The sequence below is a fragment of the Labrus mixtus genome, chromosome 5 (genome assembly GCF_963584025.1).
Source record: "Labrus mixtus chromosome 5, fLabMix1.1, whole genome shotgun sequence".
Taxonomy (NCBI): Eukaryota; Metazoa; Chordata; class Actinopteri; order Labriformes; family Labridae; genus Labrus; species Labrus mixtus.
In genome coordinates this window covers 14,036,912-14,062,851 of record NC_083616.1, presented here as the reverse complement: position 1 = coordinate 14,062,851, position 25,940 = coordinate 14,036,912, and the positions used below count along the sequence as shown (strand labels likewise).

The 25,940-nt window shown below is 42.0% G+C and overlaps 2 protein-coding genes across 3 annotated transcripts in view; both read left to right on the top strand.

Annotated features, from left to right (window-relative positions):
• mctp1a (multiple C2 domains, transmembrane 1a) overlaps window positions 1-22,804 on the top strand; it is a 229,893-nt gene extending 207,089 nt beyond the window's left edge. For both annotated transcript variants that reach the window (XM_061037961.1, XM_061037960.1), the window contains one exon: window positions 18,010-22,804. In XM_061037961.1, coding sequence (XP_060893944.1) covers window positions 18,010-18,031 — 22 coding nt within the window. In that variant the 3' untranslated portion in view covers window positions 18,032-22,804. The remainder of the gene's footprint in view (window positions 1-18,009) is intronic.
• Window positions 1-25,940, top strand: part of kiaa0825 (KIAA0825 ortholog) — a 116,437-nt gene that overhangs the window by 47,078 nt on the left and 43,419 nt on the right. Inside the window, exons 21-22 of the mRNA XM_061037966.1 lie at window positions 132-278; window positions 1,740-1,834. Coding sequence (XP_060893949.1) covers window positions 132-278; window positions 1,740-1,834 — 242 coding nt within the window. The remainder of the gene's footprint in view (window positions 1-131; window positions 279-1,739; window positions 1,835-25,940) is intronic.

The window sequence follows — 25,940 nt, the reverse complement described above, 5'->3', positions numbered from 1 at the left end:
TCTATATAGAATTTTTATTAGATATATGTCCTTTCAAACAGCTTTTCAATAATAACAATGTAATTTTCAACCTTCCTCTCTTCTGTCTCTCTTGTTTCTACCCTCTCACTCCCCTATCATCTTGGATACAGGAGCTTTTGATGTTCAAACTAACAGGAAGCACAAACTCGTCCGCTGAGTCTCCTCACTTGGTGAACGTTGACCCTCAAGTGGACCCTGATGCCAGCTTCCACCCTCTCCAGGAGTTTGACCACATTGGAAAGAAGAAGCTTGATCAGGTTAGTTAAGCAGTTTTAGTTTATACATAAGCTTATAAGGCTGTCAAAAAAATACTTTTAATTTATTTTAGCTATATCAAAGCTTCTCTATGCTTTTTGACTTTATACCATGTGGGTATACTTGTGATGCATAGGGTTGTGTCATTTTTAACTTTCTCCCAAGGCCAGAAGCTAAATGTTGAAGGTTAGGAGCAGTTTGAGTCTCTAGTGAACTGGATACTGTGGCAATCTCTGAAGCTGTCAGGTCTTTCTGGGGCTCGGCTTGCCTATTCTCCATAGGTCGCTGCCTTTTTCCAAGTAGGAGTGAGGCTGGCAGAAAGAAAAGAACACCGCAAAGGTGAAAAGATGAGAGAAGTTTCTTTTGCATAAAAAAAATGTGAAATGTGAGAGTGCAGTCTTAAAGTGCACTTCTTTGGGGCTTTGAACCGTGTACCCTCTTACCCCAAACTTATCCCCAGGAGTGCTTCCTTGATGTTCCGTTAATTGTTAGATTTTTTTTCCATAAAAGCTTTAAGTCTAGCTACAGGTAGTTTTAGTTCAATGCAAGAGTTGTCAGCTCTCCCCCCTCATTTCCCTTTTTACTATCAGGGGAAATACGGTTGATATCACACAACACAATCAACAAAGGCTGCTGTTTTCCCCAGACTGACTTGTGTGCCTTTTTATTTTTTTTTAAAGGATTAGATGTATTTAATACATTTGTGATCCCTTGTAATGTAGCTTTGCTGCTGCTATTGTTTCTGCGCCACGTTTTAATCCTAAGACCTGTTTTCTGCTTATCACAGGAGGCTGCATAGCTTTGCATAGAAACACCCTATTAAGAGAATGATTAAAATGCCTTCTCCGCTTCAGGTGCCTGTGTTGTTTGTCAAATAAAATGGAGGGAGGAGGAGAAAAAAGTTACATCCATCAATCACCTACGAAGAGGGAGTAGGGGGGGGGGGGGTGGATGGATGGAGGGAATGAGTGTAGTTCTCCTCCTTTTGTCAATAAAACTCAGCCTGGAGTTAAGAGTGACATTTTGGCAATCAAAGCAATCTGATTTTTATTTGCTTTCCCAATATGTTGCCAGAGCAAAGTGTGTTTGTGTGCATGCATGTGTTTAAGTAAAAGAGAGAGAGAGAGCAAAAGATGGGTGGGGGGGGGGGGAGGTTGGCAGGGTGCCGTTCAAGATGGTAAGAAAAAAAAGCAGTGAAGTCAGAAGAGTAACGACTCCCTCCCAAAATTGATTTATCTTTCTATAAATGATGGCTACATCCCCCCAAATGGATTTATAAATTAATTGCTGTCTTATTGGAATAAAAACCTTCTTGTGCGGACATGATTGATCGCCCGGTGTCGGTAGCCTGCGCTGGGGACCCCCCTCCTCCTTTGTTAGTGGGTCCCAGCTGGAGCAGTAATGCACTGATGGTATTAACCCTGATTAATAACTAACAATACGCTATCCTCATACATCAACAGAGTGCCGTGGTGGACTGGGCATGGGACTGGCCAAGGCTGCTGCCAGCCTATCAGGGCATGAGTCCGGTCACCTTCAAAACTCTGCTGGCCAACAGGTAATACAGTTGTTTAATGTGTTATGTACACTGTATATGTATTCACTGACGGAGGAGTCAGGGGCGTTATCAAGATATGTAGGACTGGGTTGGCCAAAGTGGGGCCCAGTTATTTGCAGCTACGGAATAAATGTGTGTACATATTCAAATAGCATTTAACACTTGTGTAATTTAACTTCTACACTAAACGTGTCTAAAATGTGTTATTCCTATATTAAGTGTTTTGACATTGTGAAAAAAAACACAACACAATGCATCTCTACAGATCTTCAATGCTTAATTCTAAAAGAAATCTCAAAAGAAGTATCCCCAAACGTATCAAATAAGTGAACATTTGCATGTAACAAATGTTACTTAAGCACATAAATTGAATCGAAAATATGTCCCACCTCTGACTGGGCAGATAGTCAATCTAGGTTTAGGATTATGGGGTGTCACATCAAAGTGGCCAATCAGAGTTCAGGGACAGGGCATGATGCCCCAGGAAAGGAAATGAACTTGAGGTTAGTGTATAAGTGTGTAAGCATGTTAAGTATGAGTGTGATATTGAGTTTTCTGGTTTCAAGCATTCCTCAAGGGTGTTTGGAAACTCTTTATTTCAATAAATAACCGCTCTTCTCCCCCTTTTAATGCATTGCTACTTAATTAGTGTCTTTATCTTTTCCAAAATGTGATGCTTACTTGGGATTCTTAAGTCAAATTCCCCACTGACTTTACTTCGCCACAAGCTTCAGGCATTAAGGACCATGAAGCCTACTTTCTCTTCATCAGCTGCTAAAGATTCTACTCTCAAAGGCTAAGGGCTCCTCTAGCTTCCACAGTGGGGTCTGAGAACATGTCTGCAGGTTTCAGTGATGGAGGTATCTATGCTCTTAGGGTTCCTGAGGACTTTGAAACAACACAAAAGAAGGTTAAAAATGTAAGTTCTGATCTTTGTGTCACCTGATTGAAGAGTTTTCGCACAGGTCCACCACTCCTGTCCCATCCTTCACTTCAACCCCCCCCCCCCTCTCCTCAAGTATTCTGCTCTGCAATGAGTATAAATATTTATGCAGGTTTGTGACACATATTAGATGGCAATACTTCAGGCTGTTCCCTGTTCCCCATTCACAGCTGTCACGCTGCCAGCTATCAAGGAGCCATGGGGCTACTGCACCTTGTCTCCGGGCCTACGCCCAATCCATTCTAAATCACCATTGTAACATACACACACACACACACACACACACACACACACGTGCACACACACTTTGCAAAGGGCAAGCTCTGCATCTGCCAAGGACACAGGTCTAATAAGGGTGAAGGAAGCTGCTCGGTGCTGTGACAAGCTTTGTCGCCTTCATGCCTCTTCCCACTCACACACTTCATTCTTCCTCCCCTTATATGCTGCTGTGTTGCATGGTAAAACAGATACTGTCATTGCTTGACTGAGCTAAATTAGTGTTGGGGCATTCATGACTAGAAACTGAAATAAGTGCTGAGATATTGGACTTGCAGTTTGAGATTGTGACTGACATGGGCAGAGAGGGAAGTAAATACTGACAAGGCACAAAACAGTATGAGGAGGGATGGGAGTGGGCAAAGGTTATATAATTCACCCTAATCTCACAGTATCAAAGTGTCTGAGATTGTGCCGTTTGCCTCATTAGCCTCTCTTTGTTGGGCCAGAGGAGCAGATTTCATGGAGGATTTGGAGAATGGCTTTGGTTCTGCCTGAGACGCTTGCACAGAGGAGGAAGTTAGTTTCACGGCTGGCGACGTGTAAGCTGTCAAAGTTTTCCTCAGATCCATCTCTCAGACTCAAAAATATCTCCCAAGCTATAGAAGACCAGTGACGGGATAAGCACACTGATGTTGGAGCCACTGATCCGTTTGTTAGTGCAGATAAGGATAAAGATTTCTGCATAACCGCAGACTGAAGTGCCCTCGGCTGTTTTCACTGAGGTTTCACAACAATTACTCTTTTACTTCTTCCTGTTGCCATGGACAAAACACAGGATATAATCTTACATACTAGACAATATAAATGATAACTATGCCGCTTCATACTGAAATAAAACACCCATTTTGACCTTGTGACGTTCTGAATGTTCCATCTTATAAGTTTGATTCTCCTTGAATGACTTCCCGTCCCTGCCAGCCAATATAATTTTTTCCCTCCCTGAACGATGTGAGTTAGCCGTGTGGCCCGTTGGCCTCCTATATATTGTTACAGTGGCAGGACAGTTATTGTGTCCAGGGTTTATATCACATTCTAATGGAGAAAGGCTATGAGTTAAGAGCGGCAGGCTTTTACACCAGGGCTGTTAAATCACTGTTCAGATGACTTCATTAGCAGAGCAGGACACATGCTGAGACACACATAAACACGCACACATACACACACATACACATCCGCTTTCACCCTGCTACCTTGACAGTGTAGCGTCGTGGCCAGACAGGAGGGAGAGTGGATTTATACAGGTGTGTGTGTCCTTCTTTGTCACCTGTCACTTCAGCTCCTTCAGCACGATGGCTCATCCATCATCTGCAGATTGAGCTTTTCAGCAGAAACCAGACTGATTAATACTACCCCAAGACCCCCCAGGGTTGACTGGCTGACTGGTTGACCTGGCTTCCTGGCAGGCTGGAGGTTTGAATGGAGAGATGGATGACTTACGGGTGGGCTAACTTTTCAGCAAGCTTATTTGCTGGCTTAATTTGGACTATTTTCTATTAGACTTGTTAGGTACCTCCTTGTCAGTGCAATAGTTGTAGGAACCAGTAATTAGTTGAATGGTTCAGGTGGTTTAATGACAGGCTGAATGTTTTTTTTTTTGACTGGATGTTTTGGAGACTGACTAGCCTGTTGGTTTTTTCACTATTTCGGATAGATGACAGGTGTCGGAATTGATTGATGGCAAGATTATTGGCTGCCTGGGAGGATAACTGGTTTGGTGTTTTCTGATGACTAAAAGTCTACTCTGTAATTTGTTTCTTTACTGCCTTTATTCAGATACAGAAGTTTTTGAGAGATTTTTTGTGCTTTTCAGTCTTGATTGATAGGTCAGCTAGAGAGACAAGAAATGTGGGGAGAGAGTGGGGGTTGACATGCACCAAACAGCGTCAGGATCGGGGAGGTCCAAACAGCGACCAGTGCGTCCAGGACTTCAGGGGCGCCTGTTCGACAAACTGAGACTGCACCCCATATGCTGTACAGAGGTTTTGATTTGTACTTTCAGCTTATTTTTCTCTTATACATTTGTTGTTATCCCCCAGTCTTATTATTTTATTAATCATATTATTACCATCTGTGTGAACTCTAATGCGGTCAGTGTGCAGTTATTTATTATAGTAACTGTATTATTAGAGTTTAATAAAAGTAATTCAAACAGAATTCAATTATTTCAGTTCATGGCCAAGCCTTTGTAAGACCATAGTTGTAGACTCTGATTTGTAACCTCTAATTGAATTTTGCTTTAGTGAGATTTCTTTTATAAGCCAAAATAAATTACATTAAAAAAAATTGGTTAAATGTGCACTTATGCCAAGTCTTCGTAGTAACCATCTACAGATTGCGATGTTGTCCCATTGCCTTGCCATTTGACTTCCTGTTGTGAGCCAACCTTTGATGTAAATGCAGGAAGTCAAAAGTACTGAGTGATTTACCGAAACAGAAAACCAATCTGCTCTGTCCTTGATCACTCTTTGAAATCCCCCTTTCTTTAGTGAACATACTTTACTCCTTCATAGCAGTAAGTAGAAAACAAAGTAGCAACATGATCCCTGTTTTGACTGGATTTCATGTTAACAGTGTTTGCCTTTCTCTCTCACATTTTAACGTTATTTGGTCAGGAGGCCTTTATGAACTTCAATCTTCTGTGTCATGATCATTTTTTCCTCCAAGATAACTAAAGTGCATCTCTGGAAGACAAAAAAATGTATGCCACAGACTAAAGTCTCATTTAAAGTGTCATCTACCAAGGTGACTTTTTGAGACATTTTCCTTGTATCTGTACGTCAGAAAAGGTCCTCTGACCTGGTTGATAAGAGGTAGCCAAGTATGAGGGATGAAGCCTCATGTGTCACAGGGCAGCTCCTCCACTCCATCATAAGGACCTCATATCATCCAAGGACATTCATGCTTACATCTAAACGTTACTCCACTAGGTACTGTTTTCTTACAACATTGGAAAGCAGGATATATCAGTTGAAATGCCTTGGCCTGACTAGTTTTCTATAGGTAATATTCTAAGAGTGTGCACTTGACCTCATGATTTTATTTCACACAATGACAGTAAGAAAGCCCTAGCAGCACTGACCCACACATTTGTTAGCTTAATGTGCTAAGCTACTTTGTAACTACTGAACATTAAAGCATTTTTTTCGGCATTGTCTCATTGTTGCAGTTACCCCTCAGGTCCATAACAATAGCAGTTTGTGGAAAAATGCCAGTCTGTAGCATTCTCTTGCTTGAGCGGCTCCTTAAATTGCAGCGATAGACGCTTGTGCTTTCAGGAAGTGGGCAATCGCCATCTGTTCCCTGGCTCTGCCATATGGCGGGCCTTTTTCTCAGGGAATAAAATAAAAACAAATATGTCAGAATGCTCGTCTTCCTCCACGGACGCTGATCAACCTGGGGAGAAGCTGGATCTCAGTGTGTCTGGATTAATGGTCTTACTTTATGCTTCGGGGAATGAGGGAGTGTGTGTTTGCAGGAGGTGTAGCTTGGTGCATGTGTGTCAGAGCGTATGCGCATGTGCAAACCCTGTGCGAGGGTTTGCACATGCTAATGCACATTTATGTACCTGGAAGTGTTTCCAGAGTCATTCATCTGACTTAAAGGGCGTCCATTACTGTAACATTTAGAGCAGTTGGTTGCCCTAGTCTTGGAAGCATTAAACAACGCAGGAGGAAAAAGAACTTCAAGGTTAGCTGAAGTGACATTTCATGGTTGCCACTGCCAAAGAAACAAGAAGAAAACACTCTCAAGCCATCATCAGACTCTCCATCTTGCAAGGCCAGAAATTCAAAAGACTTGTCACTTTTGAAAATCAGGAGAGTGTGATGTGTCATTGAGGAAGGGCTTCTTTCTTCTCTCGTCGTTCCCCTTGTGTGTGTGCCCTCGGCTGACTGACAGCTAGGGATGGGAGTTTGTGTTGGTGGAGACAGAATACATCTTTTGTCTGCTTGGTTATACATGGTGTGTTTTGTCTTTGCTACCCCTGGACAGCACTGACACATTGAGGTTTTCATTAGCCGTAAGCAGGTGGCGGAAGAGAGCGACAAGCCTGTGCGCATGAGTCTGTTTCCATGCCTGTCTGTGTGCAGCTGCACTGCACCAACTTGTACACTGTATGCATATCATCGAGGGCGTACATGTGTCCGCCTGCTAGTGTGTGAATGTTTGCTCTTATATTTCAGTGTGTGTGATATTTGGAGGTTTGCTCCAAAGGCGAATAAATCAGTGATGCCTGGGATAAGGCCGTGGCCCCTCCTCAAACTGCACAGACAAGCTGAGAGGCTCATTAATCAAACGGCCAGTCACAGATGTGATGGCTTCCACACAAACCGCCAGCAGACTGTGAAAGTCACATCCAACAGAGTCAACTGTCAGCCAGGCAAGCAGGCCGGCCACACTTTTTCCCATCTCTCTCTTTCTCTCTCTCTCTCTCTCTCTCTCTTCTCTCTCTCCTCCCCCTCTGGTTGTATTTATCTCTCAGTCTCCCTTTACCTCTTCTCACCTCCAGCGTGATGCCTGGGTGTGATACATCTGAAATATTTGTCTTGTCCCACTAAAAACGATCTGCGGGGTCGAGGAAAATCTATCTTCTCGGCGAGTGGTCATGGTCAAGCCATTCTAGGGACACGAGACATCAGTCATGACTGCACAGTGCTCCATTCTCTGTGGCTACAGCAGACTGTTCCCTATTCCATCTATAGCCAATGTGTTTCTCTCTAAACTAGCAGATTGTTGTTAGCTGGATGAAACATATTATTTTCTAACTAGTTTTTGCTTTCGTATGGCATATCGATGTACGTTAAGTTTGAATAATGGATATGATATGTAGGCTATGTATTCATGCTGATACAGTAAAAACTTTTTCATCTGTAATTTCCACAGTACAGAACATTCAAGAGTACACTCAGGAATAAAATATGCATGCCTCCATCATGGAAATTCAGTCTTCTAAAATGGGTTTTCTTATCCCTCTCTGGTTATTATATCACATTTCATGTTCTAAGTGTTTCACTGCTAAAATCTGCACTCCCAAAGGGTTTGAAGTGGTTACAATTGTTCACAAGGGTAACAATAAAATCACTATTCGCTCAAAAGAATTGTCAGTGCATGGTGCTTTAGCCACAAGGAAAGCCTCTAAACAGGATTATCGTGTTATCCTGCCGTATTGTGAACTTTCAGTAGTTTTACCTGACCTCTTTTTCCACACATTCTGTTTTTTTGAAGATGTGATAGTATAAATAGCAATCTCTGTGATTGTTCCAACATCCAACCTTGGAATGAGAAATATTTGGAGAGACTATGTAACAGCAGAGTTTAATGAAAATGCCTCTTAATCTACTGTAAAGCCCTCCAAGGATGGAGAGAAATGCAGGATGGAACAGGGACAAAACAAAGCCAACCGTTCCTGATTAAAAACGGCATCTCCCAAGGCTCCCCCAATTCACTGGGGTACTTGATGGTACAAATATAAAGACTGTTCCACACAGCAATAAAACACCATGATTTGTCCTCGGTATGTGCTATTCGTGGTTGATGGGAGGAATTTCTCTTGTTACAATGCCTGAATTTGAGTTGGAGCCATTGTAAAGCTGAACTACTTTCTTCCAAGATCACATTTTGCTTCAAAGACTTTATGAGCAACTATTAAAAACAAGTTTTTATTAATATGAAATGAGCCATGATTCATCAACTTTATGGCCTATTTAACACTTCTTCACTAACAAAAACCTGTTTTTACTGTGCAAATCGTCTGCTTTGAATGATGTGCATCCTAATCAAATACCAATTGATTGCAACAGTACTTTGTTAGCTTTTACTATGAGCCTAAGTCTGTAGTAATAATAACACATAAGTGTGAAAAAACATATTAATGTCACTTTACAGCATTTACGAAATTCTTTGAAAAGTTTCCCCACTAGCCACTCTCAGGTATCACGTTGCCATATACCTACTTGAATAATCATTGTGGAGAGGTTTTACTTTTTCCACTGGGTGTTTGCCTTTATCAGCTCTGGCAACCAAATAACTGCGTGTTACACCGGGACTCAATGAAAGACATGTTGGACTGTTTGACGCTGTTGCCATGTTTCCTGCTGATGTACTAAGTTAACTTTTTAGCTGACCGCAGCAATCCAGGAGCCAGACTGAGACCGTCTGTTCCAGTCTATCACGGTATTCTCCTTTGTGTTCCTGTTCTGTTGCATGTGCCATCTTTATTTAGACTCTCTTGATGTGACATCAAGTTGGGATTTTAAGCTTGCAAGGATGTGTTTGATCAATTGTTTAAATGTGTTCATCGGTAAAACAGAAAAACACTATGTTGGATTGAAAAACAAATATTAAAATGTTTTTTTGTTGCAGAAATAAAAGATTTGTGTCTACTCCTATGAGTCACACAGTGATAGTTTTATTGATAAGGTTGTGAATGATTGATTTAATAAAGTTGTTAAACACATATAGACAAGTGCACATGTGTTTATGTGTATCTGAATATGTGCATCTGTACACGTGTGTGTGTGTGTGTGTGTGTGTGTGTGTGTGTGTGTGTGTGTGTGTGTGTGTGTGTGTGTGTGTGTGTGTGTGTGTGTGTGTGTGTGTGTGTGTGTGTGTGTGTGTGTGTGTGTGTGTGTGTGTGTGTGTGTGTCTTTGTCTTTGCTCCTGTGTGAAGCTGTGTAACTGTGAGGGTTTGTTATGGTGGTACATCATGAGGTTGTATCCCATTGCCAGGCTCATTAGCCCGTCGGCTGCACCCAGGCCGCCCCAGCCAATCGCTGCTCTCCGTGCAACTCTGCCATTTGCATGTGGTCCAGGAAGAGATAATTAGAGGGATCTCTGCCTGTCACTGTTAATCTGGGACTTAGTGAAGGGCTGTGACGCCGACATGCTGATGGACTGACACACACATCTACACACAAACACACACACACACACACACACACACAAGGAGTAGACTCATACTCTTGTGCACACTTTGGCATCAAATATACGCGCACACACCAAGAACAAACACACAACCTGCATACACACATGATAGCACTGTGCACAGGCAAACACACACTAACACTGTCTTAAGCCTATTTCTTCCCAATATGACTGCTGAATTTCAGCTGTACTTTTTATTGCTATTTCTTTTTCCAAGTTCACTTTTTCCAAGTTCACTTTCAGTCCATGAGCCGGTTGTTCCTTCTGCTCGGGAGAATCAAAGCACAGGATGACTGATGCAGATGGGTGAAAAAGAAAAGGAAATAGCACTTGTACAGTTGTCTTTTTTTGTCATCCTTTCATCCCTAAAACTGCAGCATATTACGCTTAAAAATACCAAAACTGCTCCTCCATTGGTATGTGAATTATAGCTTGTTGACTCAGTGGCTGTTTACACTAGTTGTACTTTGCTGTTGACACAGGTTTTAGATCCCTGTTCAGATAGACTGTGTGCTCGTTGCTTCCCAAACAGCCAGAATGCTCACTAAGCCTTTTGAACAAGCCCAGCTGTCAGCCCTATGTGATTCACACACACACACACACACACACACACACACACACACACACACACACACACACACACACACACACACACACACACTCACATCCATCAGTAAACATACATCCCCAACAGACATGTATGTGCTCATGCACTGGCACGTCCCCAGCCACACACAAACATACACCACCCCAAAAAAAAAAAAGGCAAACTCCCTCACACACTACTGATTGGCAGGCCTCCTGTTTCCAGTAATTCTGTCTTGATTTATCCAATCAATCTCACTTGGAGAGCTGCTTAAGCGTTGACTAATATTAAGAGTAGAACATGCGACAATTAAAACATCCTTCAGGTAATTACAGAGCTGGTTTAGCAGCAAACAACTGAAGCATTTTATACATTCAGCATGACGCCTGTGTGTTTCATTTGTACCTGTTTGATGGTTAATCAGAGGAAATGAGCTACATCTGTGAATGTTACAGCTTTAAATGCATTATGTAAAACATCGTCTCATTAGCTGAATATGTCCATGCAAATATTGACTCTGTTCACCTAATTGAATCTATATTCAGTGTTTCATCCTATCCAGAAACACTTTGTGTAAGAGGCTGTATAGATGTTCATGTCAGTGCAAAACCTTTTTTTTCACCCAAATGACAGCTCGTCCTTTTTGCACTCTGTGGGACTGTTTAATGGTGCATGTTGAGAGAGCGGGTGAGCACCGTTGCTGACCTCACCAGTCCTGCTCAGTGACCCTGTGTCACAGCTGATGACACATAATAGTTGACATTTGACTTTAGGGGCTCTTTAAGTGCCAAGAGTGCACCCAGGCCCTGGATTCATATTCTAATGTGCTCATCTTTGTACTCTGCGCCTCCACCTTTTTTCCAGCAGCTCTCTCTACACTTGTTTCCACTTCTTTTCTTCACCTTTCTTCATCACCCTCCCTCTCCGTGTCTCACAAACCAATACACACATGCACTAGTACTTAGAGCTGCTCAGACACACTTCTGCTGCATTGAAATAGCCTGTCCAGCCCTCCTGCCCCCGTGCCATTACAGGTAAGCACAGAGGTGCACTTGTCCTGACACTTGTCTTGACAAATCTGCAGACAGCCAGAGCGGACACTCCAGCCGGAATCAAGCCCTCCTCTCCTCTCCTCTCCTCTACTCTCCTCTCCTCTCCTCTCCTCTCCTCTCCTCCTCTCCTCTCCTCTCCTCTCACAATGTATCCTTACAAGACATTTCCCCTGTGTTCAAATTGTTTTCATGTCTATAGGCCATGAATATTGAAAAGTACAGATGAGATGTTTAGATGTTAGTGCTTCCAGTATCAGTTGATTCCTTATTTCTAATATTGGCAGGTAGTATAAACTTGCTTGTTTTGATGCAGATTACATCAGACATTTACAATGATTAGTACAGTAAATTCAAATGCTGTTTGGTTATCTTTGCTTCCATTAGTTGTGTTGATGCTGTTTTTAAAGTTAGATGAACAATCAAGAGAACAATCTTGACAGAAACACTTAACAAGAATCCGTCTGCATTCATACCAATTTGTAGATTCCCTGCTGTTATTGTAATCCAAGCAAAGAAGATTAGCATATACTGTAAATCCAGTGACTAGGTGGGTTGTCTATCTGTGGCAAAAGCTAAGTGTGTGTTTGCACTCTCCCTTCCCCTTGCCTCCCACTGTCGTCCCCGCCTCTGCAGACTTTTTATTCTGTTTCTTTCAACTCTCCCCCCCTTTTACCTGATCATGCTCCCGCACCTCTCTCTCTCTCTCTCTCTCTCTCTCTCTCTCTCTCTCTATCTACTTCTCAGAGAATCCATCATGGGTCATGTTTTTCTGAGTCTTTGATCATCGAGTAGTCTTTCAGCATGTTGACTACAAGGCCTCTCACCTCCCCAGTGGTTGTTGCAAAAGAGGGGGCACACTTATCTGGCTTCTATGATGTTAATGGTTGAAAGCATTTGCTGATGTGTGTGTGTGTGTGTGTGTGTGTGTGTGTGTGTGTGTGTGTGTGTGTGTGTGTGTGTGTGTGTGTGTGTGTGTGTGTGTGTGTGTGTGTCTGTGTCCACTTCAGCATGATGAAAGACTCTGTTATGCCGCTGGTTTATGATCATGTTATATGGAATATTGCAGCTGTGTACAGAGTTGGCTGATGAGCAAAAAAATCTGTATCTGAAGGATAACAATCATTTCAAACTTGTGACAGCATCATCACAAGATAGGGAAACAAATCTGAATCGCTTAGACTCCTACATAGTTTCTAAATACCTTAAAAGGTTGAATTTAGATCTCCTACTACCCCGAGCAGTTTATCCGTATGTATTTGTTCAGCGATTGAATGGAAAACTTCCTTCTCTGTGCTATTGTGGGTTTGTCCTCAGGGCACAAACTCTGGTTCAAATAGTAAAAAAAAAAGTTCTTTTTTTTCTCCCAGTCTTTACACCTCATGTGTGTAAACGATGGTTGGGTGTCTGTGCGCTTTGCTGCTCCATCCAACAGCAGAATTCTCCCCCCTGTAAGATGCAGGGGATGGCCTTGATGTGACAGCTTGCGATGTTAGCCCAAGTTGTTTTTGACAGAAGACAAAGGAAAAGGAAAAGGAGGGAAAGAAAAAAAAAAAAAAAAAAACTTAAAGGAAAAGCTTAGGAATCTTTCCCTCTGAGATGAATTACCTCTGCAGGAATCAATTCTTCATCTCTTTCATTTTCTTTATCCTTGTTATGTTTATCTTTGTATTGTAGCTTTGTCATGACTATTAAGAATGTCCCGTTTGATTGAATTTGCCACTGGAGACATTCAGTGATCTTGATGGATTCTTTAGATGGACCTTTTTGGAATGTTTTTTCCTTATGACATTATGTATACAGGTTTTACCCTTTGCAGCAGACTGAATGATGAGTGGTATTATTTGGCATATTGTACTGCTACATGCCAGTCTGTAAGAATGCCAATGACAATCATCGGAGAGGACTTTTAGATTACTGTCGAGCCTCCCTGTCCTGTCTCTTCCTATCTGGCCTCCTATCACTCCATCATGTTTCTAATCTGTCTTCTTTTCGTCTTGAGTTCGAGTTGTAATGATGAAACACTGGTCAGAGGGGTATAGAGAGTTTTGTGTGTGTGTCTGTGTGTGGACCAGTATATGTGAATGGGCGGGCTTTCTTAGCCCAGTTGATGTGTGTTTTCAGTAGCTCTGCCCTGCCTGAGTCAGAGTGTGACCCCTGGGCTGTACCTTGCAATCAGTCAGCCTCCTGTCTGAGTGTTCCTCCTCCAGCCGTCTAAAAGAGCTCTTCTTATCACCGTGTGGGAGACCTTGCCTCTGCCCCTCACTGTTTCTCAAGGTTAGCCTCACTCTGAGGCCTTTACAGTCTTCATATGCACCCTACCGGTATCTACCCATGCTCTGCTTACTACACCGTCTCATAAAGGAGTCCGGTTGTTGGAAGTTTTTAACCCTCCTTCATTCCAGTTCCTCCCCTCAAGGTGAGCCTCTCTCCCAGTGCCCTTCTTAAAGCCCTGCACCCACTCTTCATCCAGTACTTACACACATTTGACAAAGGAGGGAAAGTTTATAGGTGGCTTGGCTCCCTCCACGCTCTCATCCTTATTTTTTTTTTTTTTTACAAGGTTAGTCCTCTCTTGCACTCCTCTTTTCTATTTATCTTCTCCACGTTGTCACATTCACACACATACACACACTTTTTCTTGAGATCCTTTAAGAAGAAAATCACTCTGAGCAAAAGTTGGAAAATCTCTCTTTTTCTCTTGTTCTGTCTTGAAAGGCCTACCCACCTCCACCAAGGCTGATCCGTAGGGTCTGTAGTTTTGATGCCCACATGCCTGGTGAAGAGGTCAAAATGCCTGCGGTTATCTCCAAGCCTGCCAACAGTAAAGACGTTTCAAGGAGGTTCTCCGAAACGTACACTATGTCTATATCTATATCGGCATATGTGACTTAATCTTAGTATTGCTGGGAATACATATTTAAAAGTGCACACCAAAGACAAAGTATGATGTAGGTGACCCTGTGGTTGATTTAAAAAAATAAAAATCTGGACGTTTTTCTTTTAAATAATTGTGAAAATTACTAAAGCACTATGAATAATTAGCTTTATTTGCAGGAAACCAAGGTATTCCAGTGGAAGAGATTTGGCTCATGTCTTTAATATCAGCGGGAAAAACCCCAATATTATCGAGCCAAAGAGATTGTAACTCACTTGAGTCTCACAGCATAGTCGTCTCTTTCACATCCCTTATCACGTTCTCATTCAGCCCTGTCTCCTAGCAATCACGTTTATTTATTACTAATTTGTTTTGCCTAATACACTTTAAAGCGTAACATAATTGCCGCCTGAATGATGTTGATGGGTAGACGTTTATTTCTATTGAAGGAAGTGATACACTTTTGTCCTTGCACATCTCGTCGGGCGGAGATTAGACGTGCAGAGGAAAGAACTTTGACCCTTACAGAGGCTGTGCTGTCTCACATTTGGTGAGGTAAAAGCCACAAACAACACTTTGAGGTTAAAACAAATATTGTGATCATGATTTCTCCTTCGCATCAACATTCACCATGTGCAGCAAGTGTATTTAATTAACTGGAAAAAGTTCATTCATGCTTTAGGTTCATGAAAAGAGCAGCTGTTAAAAAGAAAAGTATTCAAAGTGAGGATAGTGAACATATAGCAGTTGCAGTATCAACTTTTTGCAGCCTGAAAGAACAACTTCCTAACTTACCATCAATAATCAGTAAATTGGAGCATATATAAGGCGGGCAGAGTCAATGGCATCTTTTAAATCACTTCTTAAAACTCACTTTCATAGACTTGCTTTTATGTGATTTCTCCTTTAAAGATCTATCCCTTCCTTTTATTAATTTTATTGATTTTAACCTTTTTATCTTTCTCTTCTTTAAATGTTTTAGCCTTTAAATGTATCCCTTCCTGTATTCATTTTACTGCTCTTAGTCTTTTTAAATTCCTACTCCTTTTATCGTTTAACTCTTCAGCTCTCTGTTGCTTTATTCATTTAACCAATCTCCTGTTTATCACTTCTCTTTATCTTCATTCTGTGTTTACAGCCTGTGATGTGATGTTGTCCCACTCTCCCTCAATTTTAATTTTGTTCTCTCCTGGTTGATTTTAAACTAATTTTCCTTCATTGTACTGAACTGCATCTCCATACCTGCCTGTTGACTCCATATTATTTCTGTTATTTGCATTTTTACAATTTTGCCCTCTCTGTTGATCTCTGTTCTGTTGTCGTGTTGCTGTATTTGCTCTGTCTGTCACAGCACTTTGTAAACATTTGTTTTTAAAGGTGCCATATAAATAAAGCTATTGTATTATATTGAGTGCAAACTCTTAGTTAATGGCCTATTAGCTATAGATTATGGTCATATAAAGTAGGGTACTAATAAGCACTTAATAATGACTAATGAGCAGCTAGTATGCTACTAATAAGCATGCTAATAAGCAACTAGTTATGGTATATGTTACCTAAATTTAAAGGGTTATCAAAACAGGTATTAATATCTTACAGGTGTAACCAGTTGCAACACCAGACTTTCATCTAGTGCCTGCGCTACAGTAGCTCCTCCCGGCTTTGCCTCTTTCCTTCTCAATGGTTACGCACATACTTATAGAACATAGAACTAGTTTCACAGAGTGACAAAGACAAAGTTCAAACTAAACTATGACTGGGAGTTTTTTAAGTGGAGGAAACTAACGCAGTTGAAAACAAGTTTGAGGCTTCTTTCTAATGAATAGTGTGCAGGTTTTTCTGCCTGGCTTTCACTGCGGAACTATTCATTTAATTCTCCACCAATACGAGACAGTGAGAGACAGCCCCTTCCTCTAGAGAGAGACGGGCTTGCGAATAACTTCCGTAATGTAGACTTAATGAAACGATCTTCAACTGGGTTTTTTTTGTGTGTGTGTGTTTTAATCCGGGTTTTCAGGGATCCTAATGAATAAGCAGTTTTTTTACAAATCTAAAACATGCTTCTGTGTTGCGCTCATTAAGATCTCTTCGGAACAGATTCATGTCATTCAAATTCAAATTTAAAACTTTAACTATGAAGACAACTTTAAAATAAAAGTTAGGTTTAAGTCGGGCTCAGGCCCATAAATACAGTTAATGAGACGAGCCCGGAGATAACATGAGTGGGCTCAGGTCGGTTTGGGCCTGATATATGCTCTAAATCACTGCCTTGTAGGTTAATTGCCCGGACTTAGGGGTCAAGGTCTTTTGCCAAAAAGGGCAGGCGGAAAGCAGCAGCAAGTGAGTGCCACCAGAAGTAGCTGTGTATTACACGTGAAGTTTCTTTTGATACATTGTTCATGTGTTGGATTGGGAGTTGGGTTTGTGTACACCTGCCAATTTGCTATGTGGTAACAATTTCTAAATTTGGTTTGTGGTGGTTTCTCTAGAACCCATGTTCAAATCAAATCAGACAAATGTGTCATTTGACATACTGTAACATTACACAAGTCTTTCAGATCGTCACTTACTGTTGAGCTTGTTGCGTCCGTGCAGTGTGAGGCCAGTGTGGAATGATATCTGTCGAGCAGATACACAGAGACAGATATAGAGCAGATATGGCTGATATCCCTGTCATGTCAGCATCTCGGGCATGACAGCACCGATCATAATCAGTCCCCCACGGGCTCACCCTCCTGCTATCTGCTTTTCTCTGTATAGCAACCCATCAGGTGTATCTGTATTTTTCTGTCTCCTGTTTAGTGTTGCACCTCACTCTTTATATCTGAACAACGCCTCTCTCTCTCGTATTCTCTTCCAAACAGTAATGGTGCACTTTGGGAATAAATGCTATGCAAAGGGAGTAAGTGTTGGGATTCTGCTGTTATTTCTGTTCAGGATGGTGTGTGTGTTTGTTTGACTGTGTGTATGTGTGTGTATGTCAGAGAGCATTTACAAAGGGATCAGCCCTGGGGGTGTCGATGCATCACCGCATTGGAGGGAGAGAAAACGGAGGGTGTGTAGAGGCGAGCTAGTTCACAGCAGATGTAACCAACAGACAACTAGCTTGAAAAAGCGTGCCTGTACTGCACAGCTCAGCACTTATTTATTTATTTGGGTTGGGGGGGCAAATGTATGTTCAGTGGCATTGGATATCAGTGACAGGAAGGATCAAAGAGCGACACCACAAATGAAGCTGTCAAAGTGGCCCGACAGCTGGGTCCTGAGGCGAACATCCCTCGCTCGCACATTTTTATTAGGAACGCAGTGAAACCTCACAGCAAGAAGGAAAGAGGAGAAAAAAGAAAACCGTCATCTCCCCAACCAGTGAGAGAGAGAAAGAGACAAAACGAGCGCTGTTGTATCATCGCCGTCCATGATGGAATGAATTATGAATGTGTGGAGGGGATTAGAAAACAATGGTTCAAGTCACAAGGATCCTCGCCTAGTTTCCTCACCCTTAGCCCAGCAACTAATTAGCACTTTCAACAGCAGTGTATGATCTCATTAATGTGATTTCTGCTTATGTAACGTGCATGCATTCACGCACGCTTCGACAAATCCATGCACACGCAGAGATTGCAGTATTATTACATAAAGCAAATGAATATGTGAGTGAAATGTATTGTTTATTGTTGAGCTAACAGAGTTAGAGTGATTTCTCATGTTTAGATTGCTATAATGCTGTAGGTTTAGTACACAGTGTTTGGGGGCATTTCTATCAAGTTTTCCCCTTATGTCTGGCAATTATCTGAGCAATTTGATCATCAGTCATGTTATTAGTGTTCAAGTTTCCACAACAAAGACCCCAGTGGGTTATGTCTATACAACCTCAGGAGGGAACAGAAACATGTTAAAGTTCTTGTTGATGCTGAACATGTGAAATGTTTTAAAAAGGCAGGGATATATATATTTTTTTTTTTTACATGATTACGGTTTGTTTGTGTATCAGATACAACTCACATCAGCTAATTAGTATCCACATACTGAGATATAAGTAGAGGAAGAGGGAGGAAAAAAGAGGGGGAGGAAGCAAGGAGAGGGTAAGGGAAGATAATTAGACAGAATTAAGCCATCTCTTTTAATCTAGCCCCTGAAAGAAAGAGAGGGAGAGGGAAAGAAAGAAAGATGGGGGGTAGGAAGAGGAGGTGTCTGGGGGTGAGGCCTACACATTCACCCCTCTGCTCTGTCGCTCCCTCTCTCTCTCTCTCTCTCTCTCTCGCTTGCTTGCTCCCTGGCTGTCTGGCAGAGGGTGTGAATGTGTGGGAAAAGAGGGGCCTGGTGCCTGAGCCTCGGCAGAATGATCAGCTTGTGTTTCTGAGGCTTGAGAAGTGTCCCATTGTCATGATGTCACTGCAACTCAAGGCAGCTAACCTCTGACCCCTATGGATTCATGGCACCCCACACCAGCAACCCCCCTACCCCAAAACCCAAAAAGGGCCAGATTGCCACTGGGCGCCCACTAGGGGGTACCCAAGCCTTTTGCTTTGAAATGTAAGGTGCTTGCGCCTTAACGCCGCACAACTCATAGAATATTTACCTATGAATCTGTACCCCTATGTACCCCTGATTAGGGCTCCTCTCCCTTGCTCTGTTCACCCTGCTCTTTCTTTCTCTTGCTTTTCCTCAGCCGCTCTGCCATCCCCGCCAACCACAGCTCTTTTTCTCTCCGCTCTCTCGCTCGCTCTCTCTCTCTCTCTCTCTCTCTCTCTCTCCCTCCTACACGCGTTGTATCTTGGTACCCATGAATATAGCAAGCGCCGCCAGATGTCGCAAATACATCATCTGAGGGATGCGGTGGTGATGGAAGAAAGTCAGGGCACGTACGAGTGGGGGATGTGAGCCGACTTGAGCTCTCTAAGCGTTTGTGTCTATGTGTGTGTGTGTCTGTGCCTCACTGTATGCCAGCATTCAACTGTGCATGTGTGTGTGTGTGTGTGTGTCTCTGTTTCCCATGGTGTGTGTGTTAGCGTGTGGTTGGACAAGTGTGTCCCTTTTGTGTGCATACGCATGTGTGGAGGTCACAGCAGGTCAGCATATTGTCCCTCAGATGTTTGATATTTTATGTATAAGAGGGTGGCTCGAGCAGGAGGATAAGCACGTTTCTGACAGAGGCATCTCTCCGCCACAATCCGCCACCTCAGCAATGTAGAGCCCAGAGTCAGATCAACAATGGAGGGGAGGCGCACCCAGAGAGAGAGGGCTGATGGGGGGGGGAAGAGAAAGAGAGAAAGAGAGACAGCGAAAGAAGCGGGTAAAAAAACCTAGAAAACCAGGACTGCTGCTGCTGCTGCTGCTGGGCAGACTGTTGCAATAAAACTGTGATTACGATCGCACAGTATATCGTAAACATCTGAAACATGCAGCAACTTTAAATAAAAGCGCACAAAATGGAAACAAAGAACAGTCCACACATTTGACACACGAAACCAGCTTTTTTTTTTTCCCCCCGGTTTCAGGTGCGTGATTGTTCAGGAGCCAGTCAGTGCATCTTCAGATCAGCCTGTGTCGGAAGAGGAGACACCCCAGAGCGGTGCAATCCCAACGAGCGCTCCTCACTTTCTCCTTCAGGGGGAAAAGTTTACTGCTTGCTTTTGTAGTCGGCCTCAAAAGATTTGCGGCAGTCAGCATTAAAAGGCACAGATCTGAGGAGACGCCTCCAACTGAAATACCTACAGAGAAAGAAAAGGAGGAGGCGGGGTAAACTGATACAAACATTAAAGACAGACGTTAAACGCTTCACTTTATAATGGCTTTGTACCCCGAAAACAATAATAACAACAAAAATCCCCACCGTCATCTCATCATGTCTTTTTTTTCCTGCGAATGCTTTGATTCTGTTTTTTTTTTTGTTTTTTTTTTCCTTGGCTTTGCCTTTTTTTAACTCTCTCCCACTTGTGCTCAGATTTGGAAAGGTTGATTTCTCTATTCCCCTTCTGCACACAAACACACACACAGTCCGGTTACCAGGGTGATGATGTGGTGGATGACATCATGCCCTGACTGTGTTGTATAGCTGGTCGCGTTCTGGCAGGGTTCACGGGATGGTGGCGTGGGTTGGTGCAGTGTTCCCTCCATCTTTGCCTCTGTCTCTCTCTCTCTCTCTCTCTCTGTGTCTATCTCTCTAGGCGCTCTGCATTGGCTTGTCCAGTGCGCCTTGTGTTCCCTGGGAAAAAGATTAATTATTCAACACATAGCCTCAATTAAATTTAAATTCGGCAGTTCAAGTAACCTTTTAGCATGGTACATTTATTATTAAGGCAGATGCTTTAGCCCTGTTTAGATTTAGAGCTTATCGGATTCTTTCAGCCCCTTATCACACAGGAGGTTTACTTGTGATGGCTGTGAGGCTTGGCCTCAGCGTGGTTACAGTACAGTTACAGGATCTATTCCCTCAGAGATTACAAGCTTCTGGTTAACATTGGTCACAATAAAGTTCCTACAGAAGTATTTGCACTGAACAGCATCATACTTTCACAGATGACACATACAGAACAAAGTGAGGCATATGGTGTTGCTGCTTTTCTTCAACTTTTTTCCATCCCAGTTCATACCATTTGAAGATACGATCAAACAAAGCACACAATGTGGCTTTGACCGTTTTTTTTCTGACATCAAAAATGTTGCGCTATCATCGTTCCTTGATGTCTTTCTCTTGCATAATTTTCTTCTGAATTTTCCCATTCCTCTGCTGAATAGAAAGCAAAAGTAGGAGCTGATGGTAGCCGGAACATTTAGGAATAGACAGAGAGGGAGACAAATCCATCAGACCTCATTTCAGACCAGACACATACACTCTTACCTGATACATACTTAACACATTGTGGTACGTGACAGAAAATGCTGTGCCATCACATGGTAACAAACCCACAAGGTTGATACATGGGGACACAAATGCTTACATTTTATCCTGCAGAATGCAACACAACCAGGGACGAGGAGAAACAGCCTTGACGATCCCTCACAATGATGCCCCCTCCCCCCAGTCCCTGTCTCCCCATCTCCCTCTTTCTCCATCCAAGGAGGTGGTGCCTTTGTTGGGCAGGAGCACAGAGACCTCACAAAGCGAGAGAAGATGTCACAACAAACAAAAACAGGATGGTAACCCCCGAAATCTAATCAGGAGCCATTGATTCCTGCTCTGAATGGAGACTGAGTACCTCGAGAGTGGCTCATCCAATAAGGCCATATGAGAGCATGACAGCGGCCTTCACAATTCAGCTATATACTTCCCCATCATTCTGTTCTCACCTTTAGACTCGACTCCATCAACTCAAAGATGATACAATCATCACTCCACTCCAACATTTCTGTTTCTTTTTATTTCACTAATTCATTTGTGTGCCTCAATCAATGATTTCTTCTCTCTGATTTGCAGATTTGTATGGATTTTTTTTTTGAGTGAATACTAATAGGTTTGCTTTGTGGATGCAGAGATATGAGTCTTTCGTCCTTTAGTTCCTCTGATTGAGCTCATGAAGGACACTTCATTCCAGCAATTAAGCACAAAGTAAACCTTTCCTTAGCAGGCTTGCCTTTTATTTACTATTTTTCTGTTTTAAAATTTTAAATGTAAAAGACACAATTTTGCAAATGTTAATGTGTACACACGACAAACACTTCTCTATGAAAATAATGTCTTTCCTTTTTTCCATTACCACTATCACATTAATGCCTTTTCTTTTCTTTTTTTCATCAGCACCACTTCAAAAAACAACAACAATATTAAGAATGTAACTCTATTAACTCGTATGGGAATCTGTGACATTTCAAATGACATTATTTAATCTATAATATGTGCATGCCCTTCTGAGTCCTTTTTTTTTGTTAATGCTCAATATAATGCAACAACTTTGCTCTTATTACTTGAAATGATACTTTGGCATTAGAGGGTGAAGGTATTGATTTTGGAACCCAGAGCATTTATTGTGGAGGTAAATGTTATTATTTTAATATTGGGCTCATGCTAATTTAATAGAGCGTAACATACACGTCAGGGTGTGAGCCGCAGGGGTCTCTCTTTCTCTCTCTCTCTCTCTCACACTCTCTCTTTCTTTGTCTATGTCACTGAGAATAGTATACAATATCCAGGTAATGTCAAAGACTAGTTATGTCTGCTCCCAGGTTTTGTTTTTGCAGGTCCTGCTTTACTGAGCAGAGATGGCCTCTTTGGGAAACAAATTGTAGACACAGTTGTAACCTGCTTACAATGTAATTGTGCAACCATTTAAAATGAACTGCTAGTATAAAGAAAATCATAAAAAAATACCAAAAAGACCTCTCCTGCACCTATCTCGTGCCCCTTAGTCACCCTAGCTGGCGGTCCTTCCCTCCGGCACTCCTTTACTACATCACAGTCCTATTGCCTTTACTCGTCCTTCTCATCATCTCAATTCAGCCTTTCAATATTTGATTCCCTGTTGAAATATCTAGGGTTACACACCAGCAGTGTAGCTACCTCTATAGTACAGAACAACTAGTGGTCAGGTTTGGCTGCGGGCTCATGGGGAGGTTAAAAAGTCACTTCTGTTAAGGTTGCAGGGAAGTTTATAAACTTTTATACAGAGAGATTGCCACAGATGCATCACCATCTTAAATTAACACTTTTATGCAAAAAGTTACTAGTATTAATATTTAGTAATAGTTTTGAATATATTAAAACAATAGAAATTTGTAGAAGCCAAGCAGTGTACACAGTTCCTCCAAAACAATTACACAATACAAATATCATAATAAATATTTCATTTTGTATTTGATGTATTGATTCTCACAAAATCTGTCAAAAGACTTTGATTTAACGTAATTGTTTAGTACAATTAAGGGAAAGTTCATGGTGAGGGTCCAAATTATGTCTTTGTTTAAGCTCCTGTGAAAAGTTTTTAGCTGGTTATAAAATACAGTATTTACTGAAACATCTTTTTAGCAACAAAGTGGAAAATCAACATAATGATGGACTATTTCTGTAGACATATTGGTACTGATTGTTAAAACTGCTGCCACTGGGTGGATGTCAGAGACAATAACTTACAGCAAGCTGCAGATACAGGGTTTGTTTTGTTTTTGACATTTTACTCGGCAAAGTTGTTGAAAACATTAAATAGTCCTGTGGTTAAAGTGCACTATTAAGTTGACCCATCCATTTTCCTCAAACTTCTTCATCAATCAGTACGTTAACATGCACATTTAAGTTGAGCTACAGTTATAGCTCAGTTAGGCCATTTCATTTGACAGCTGTCCATTGTCAGAAAATAATTTATTTATTGACGGAAGTGCGCCGGCTGTGCTAGGGTTGATGGTAATGTGTCCCCTTTCAGCTAGTTACTATCGGTCCTTTTGCCAGTTGACCTATTACCTCACTCACATGAAAAAAGAAAAATCGCCAAAGAAGTTAGCAAGCAGCAAACTGTTTTCCTTCCATCCATGTACTTCAACATGTAAAAATCATTTAGCTCACACAACATAAATGTTATCTCATCTGTCTGACCATAAATCTGTTTGGTTCTCACTCAAGCATTTGCCATGTTGATATTGTATTTTTTTTTCTTCTCTGCTTTGTTCTATGCATTTATGCTGTTTGACTTCCGGGTCAAGGTCTGCTGCTGGGACAGTGGAGCATGTGCAGAATGCCTTGGTCAGTTTGGGTTTGATTGATGTATATGCAAGAGTAAACTACCTTATCTAAGTGTTACCCCGACATCGAGAAATTTGACATTTGACTGTACTTTTGATACAGGCCTTTACTTCAGCAGGTGTATAAACAAAATGTGCTGGCAGAACAGTCCCAGTTTAAATATTGACTGACTCTCACTTATAATTTGAATTTGCTTGTGCATGTACAGTATGCATTTGTACTGTTGGGATTTTCACGTAACCCAACCCTACCACGTACAAACCATCCAGCTCTTTGACCTCACAGTACACAGTTAAGCTCCTGTGAAGAGTTTTTTGCTGGTTATGGCTGTAACCTACAAAAGCAAACAAGAACATCAGCCACAAGATTGATTATTTAGGCCTAGGCCTATATATATATATATATATTACACTTGTAACCACTGCCTGTGGGTAGGAGTCAGACAAAGTGTGTTACAGCACGCTGAAGAAAAATTCACAGCAGAATTCACATTGTGTGATAGGCTACATTTGACTACTTAAAGAAAACAGGATATATATATAATTTTTGAATCAAAAAACACTACCTTTGCATGAGAAGAGCAAAGAGAATAGAGATGCCACTTTGTCCACAGGGGGAGCCAAAAACAACAAATAAAACAAAAATTCCTCTCAGGAGCTTTAAATGAGTTTGTATGTGGGGTTGGCGAGGGATGAGGATCCCCCACTTTTCTTAATAGACTAGAAGATCCCTGGCCTCTCAGTTGTTACCATGGCAACTGACCCATTTGCCTGCTGCATATGAAAGTGAGGGCGAAGGAGCTCAGGAGGAAGCGTGAGACAGGGTCGGGAGGATTGGCAGAGAGGCAGGTGTAGTTGTAAAGGTATAAGAGGAGAGTCCTTCCACTCTGCTCTCAATTCTTCAGCTGCATCTCTGTCCCTCTTTCATGGCTCTGATTAGCTGTTTTAACACTGGGACATTAGCTGATCAGGGTTAAAAGGGGCACCCATTCACTCAGCACAGACACCCATCACTGCTGCCTGCGTGTGTGTATGTGCATGTGTTAGTTCTTGCACATTGTCGAGTGGGTGTGTAAAAACTTATTAGAGTGGGACGTTGTAGGTGTGTGCGCTCACCCATGCTGGACAAAGAGGTGGGGCCTTTATTTTTAACACCCTGTCAAAGGTGTTACCAGTAGAAAGGATGATTTTTGGGGTTTCCTCCCCCCAACTCACAGATATGAAGCTGTCATGGGAAGAATAGCTGCATTCAATGAATGACACTTTTTTCTCCCACTTTACACAAGTGCAGCAAACAAAACAGGCAGGGGAGCAGCTTAGGAAGACATTTTTCTCGCCTTCGTCGGCAATGACAGACATGCAGCAATTACTCTAAGCCTAAGCAGACACCAAGAAAACTGCCACTCCTGCTTAGCTTTGTTACTTCATTCTTGTAGACTGCCTCAGGCTTTTTTTATGTTTGCTGGATGTGTTTGTGAATGTGGTTGTGTGTGTGTGTGTGTGTGTGTGTGTGTGTGTGTGTGTGTGTGTGTGTGTGTGTGTGTGCGTGTGTGTGTGTGCGTGTGTGTGTGTGTGTGTGTGTATGCGTACGTGCGTGCGTGCGTGCGTGCGTATGAGTGCATCTATCCTATGCTCATTCACTCATTTGCTTGTGCCCTGACCTGATCTCCATTTAGCAATAGTCAACCTTCTACGCTGATTTCAAGACCTTAGGTTGGTTATTTCAAATTAATTTGATTTCAGAGTGTCGAAGTTACTTCAACAGGTAGAGGAGACTCGCC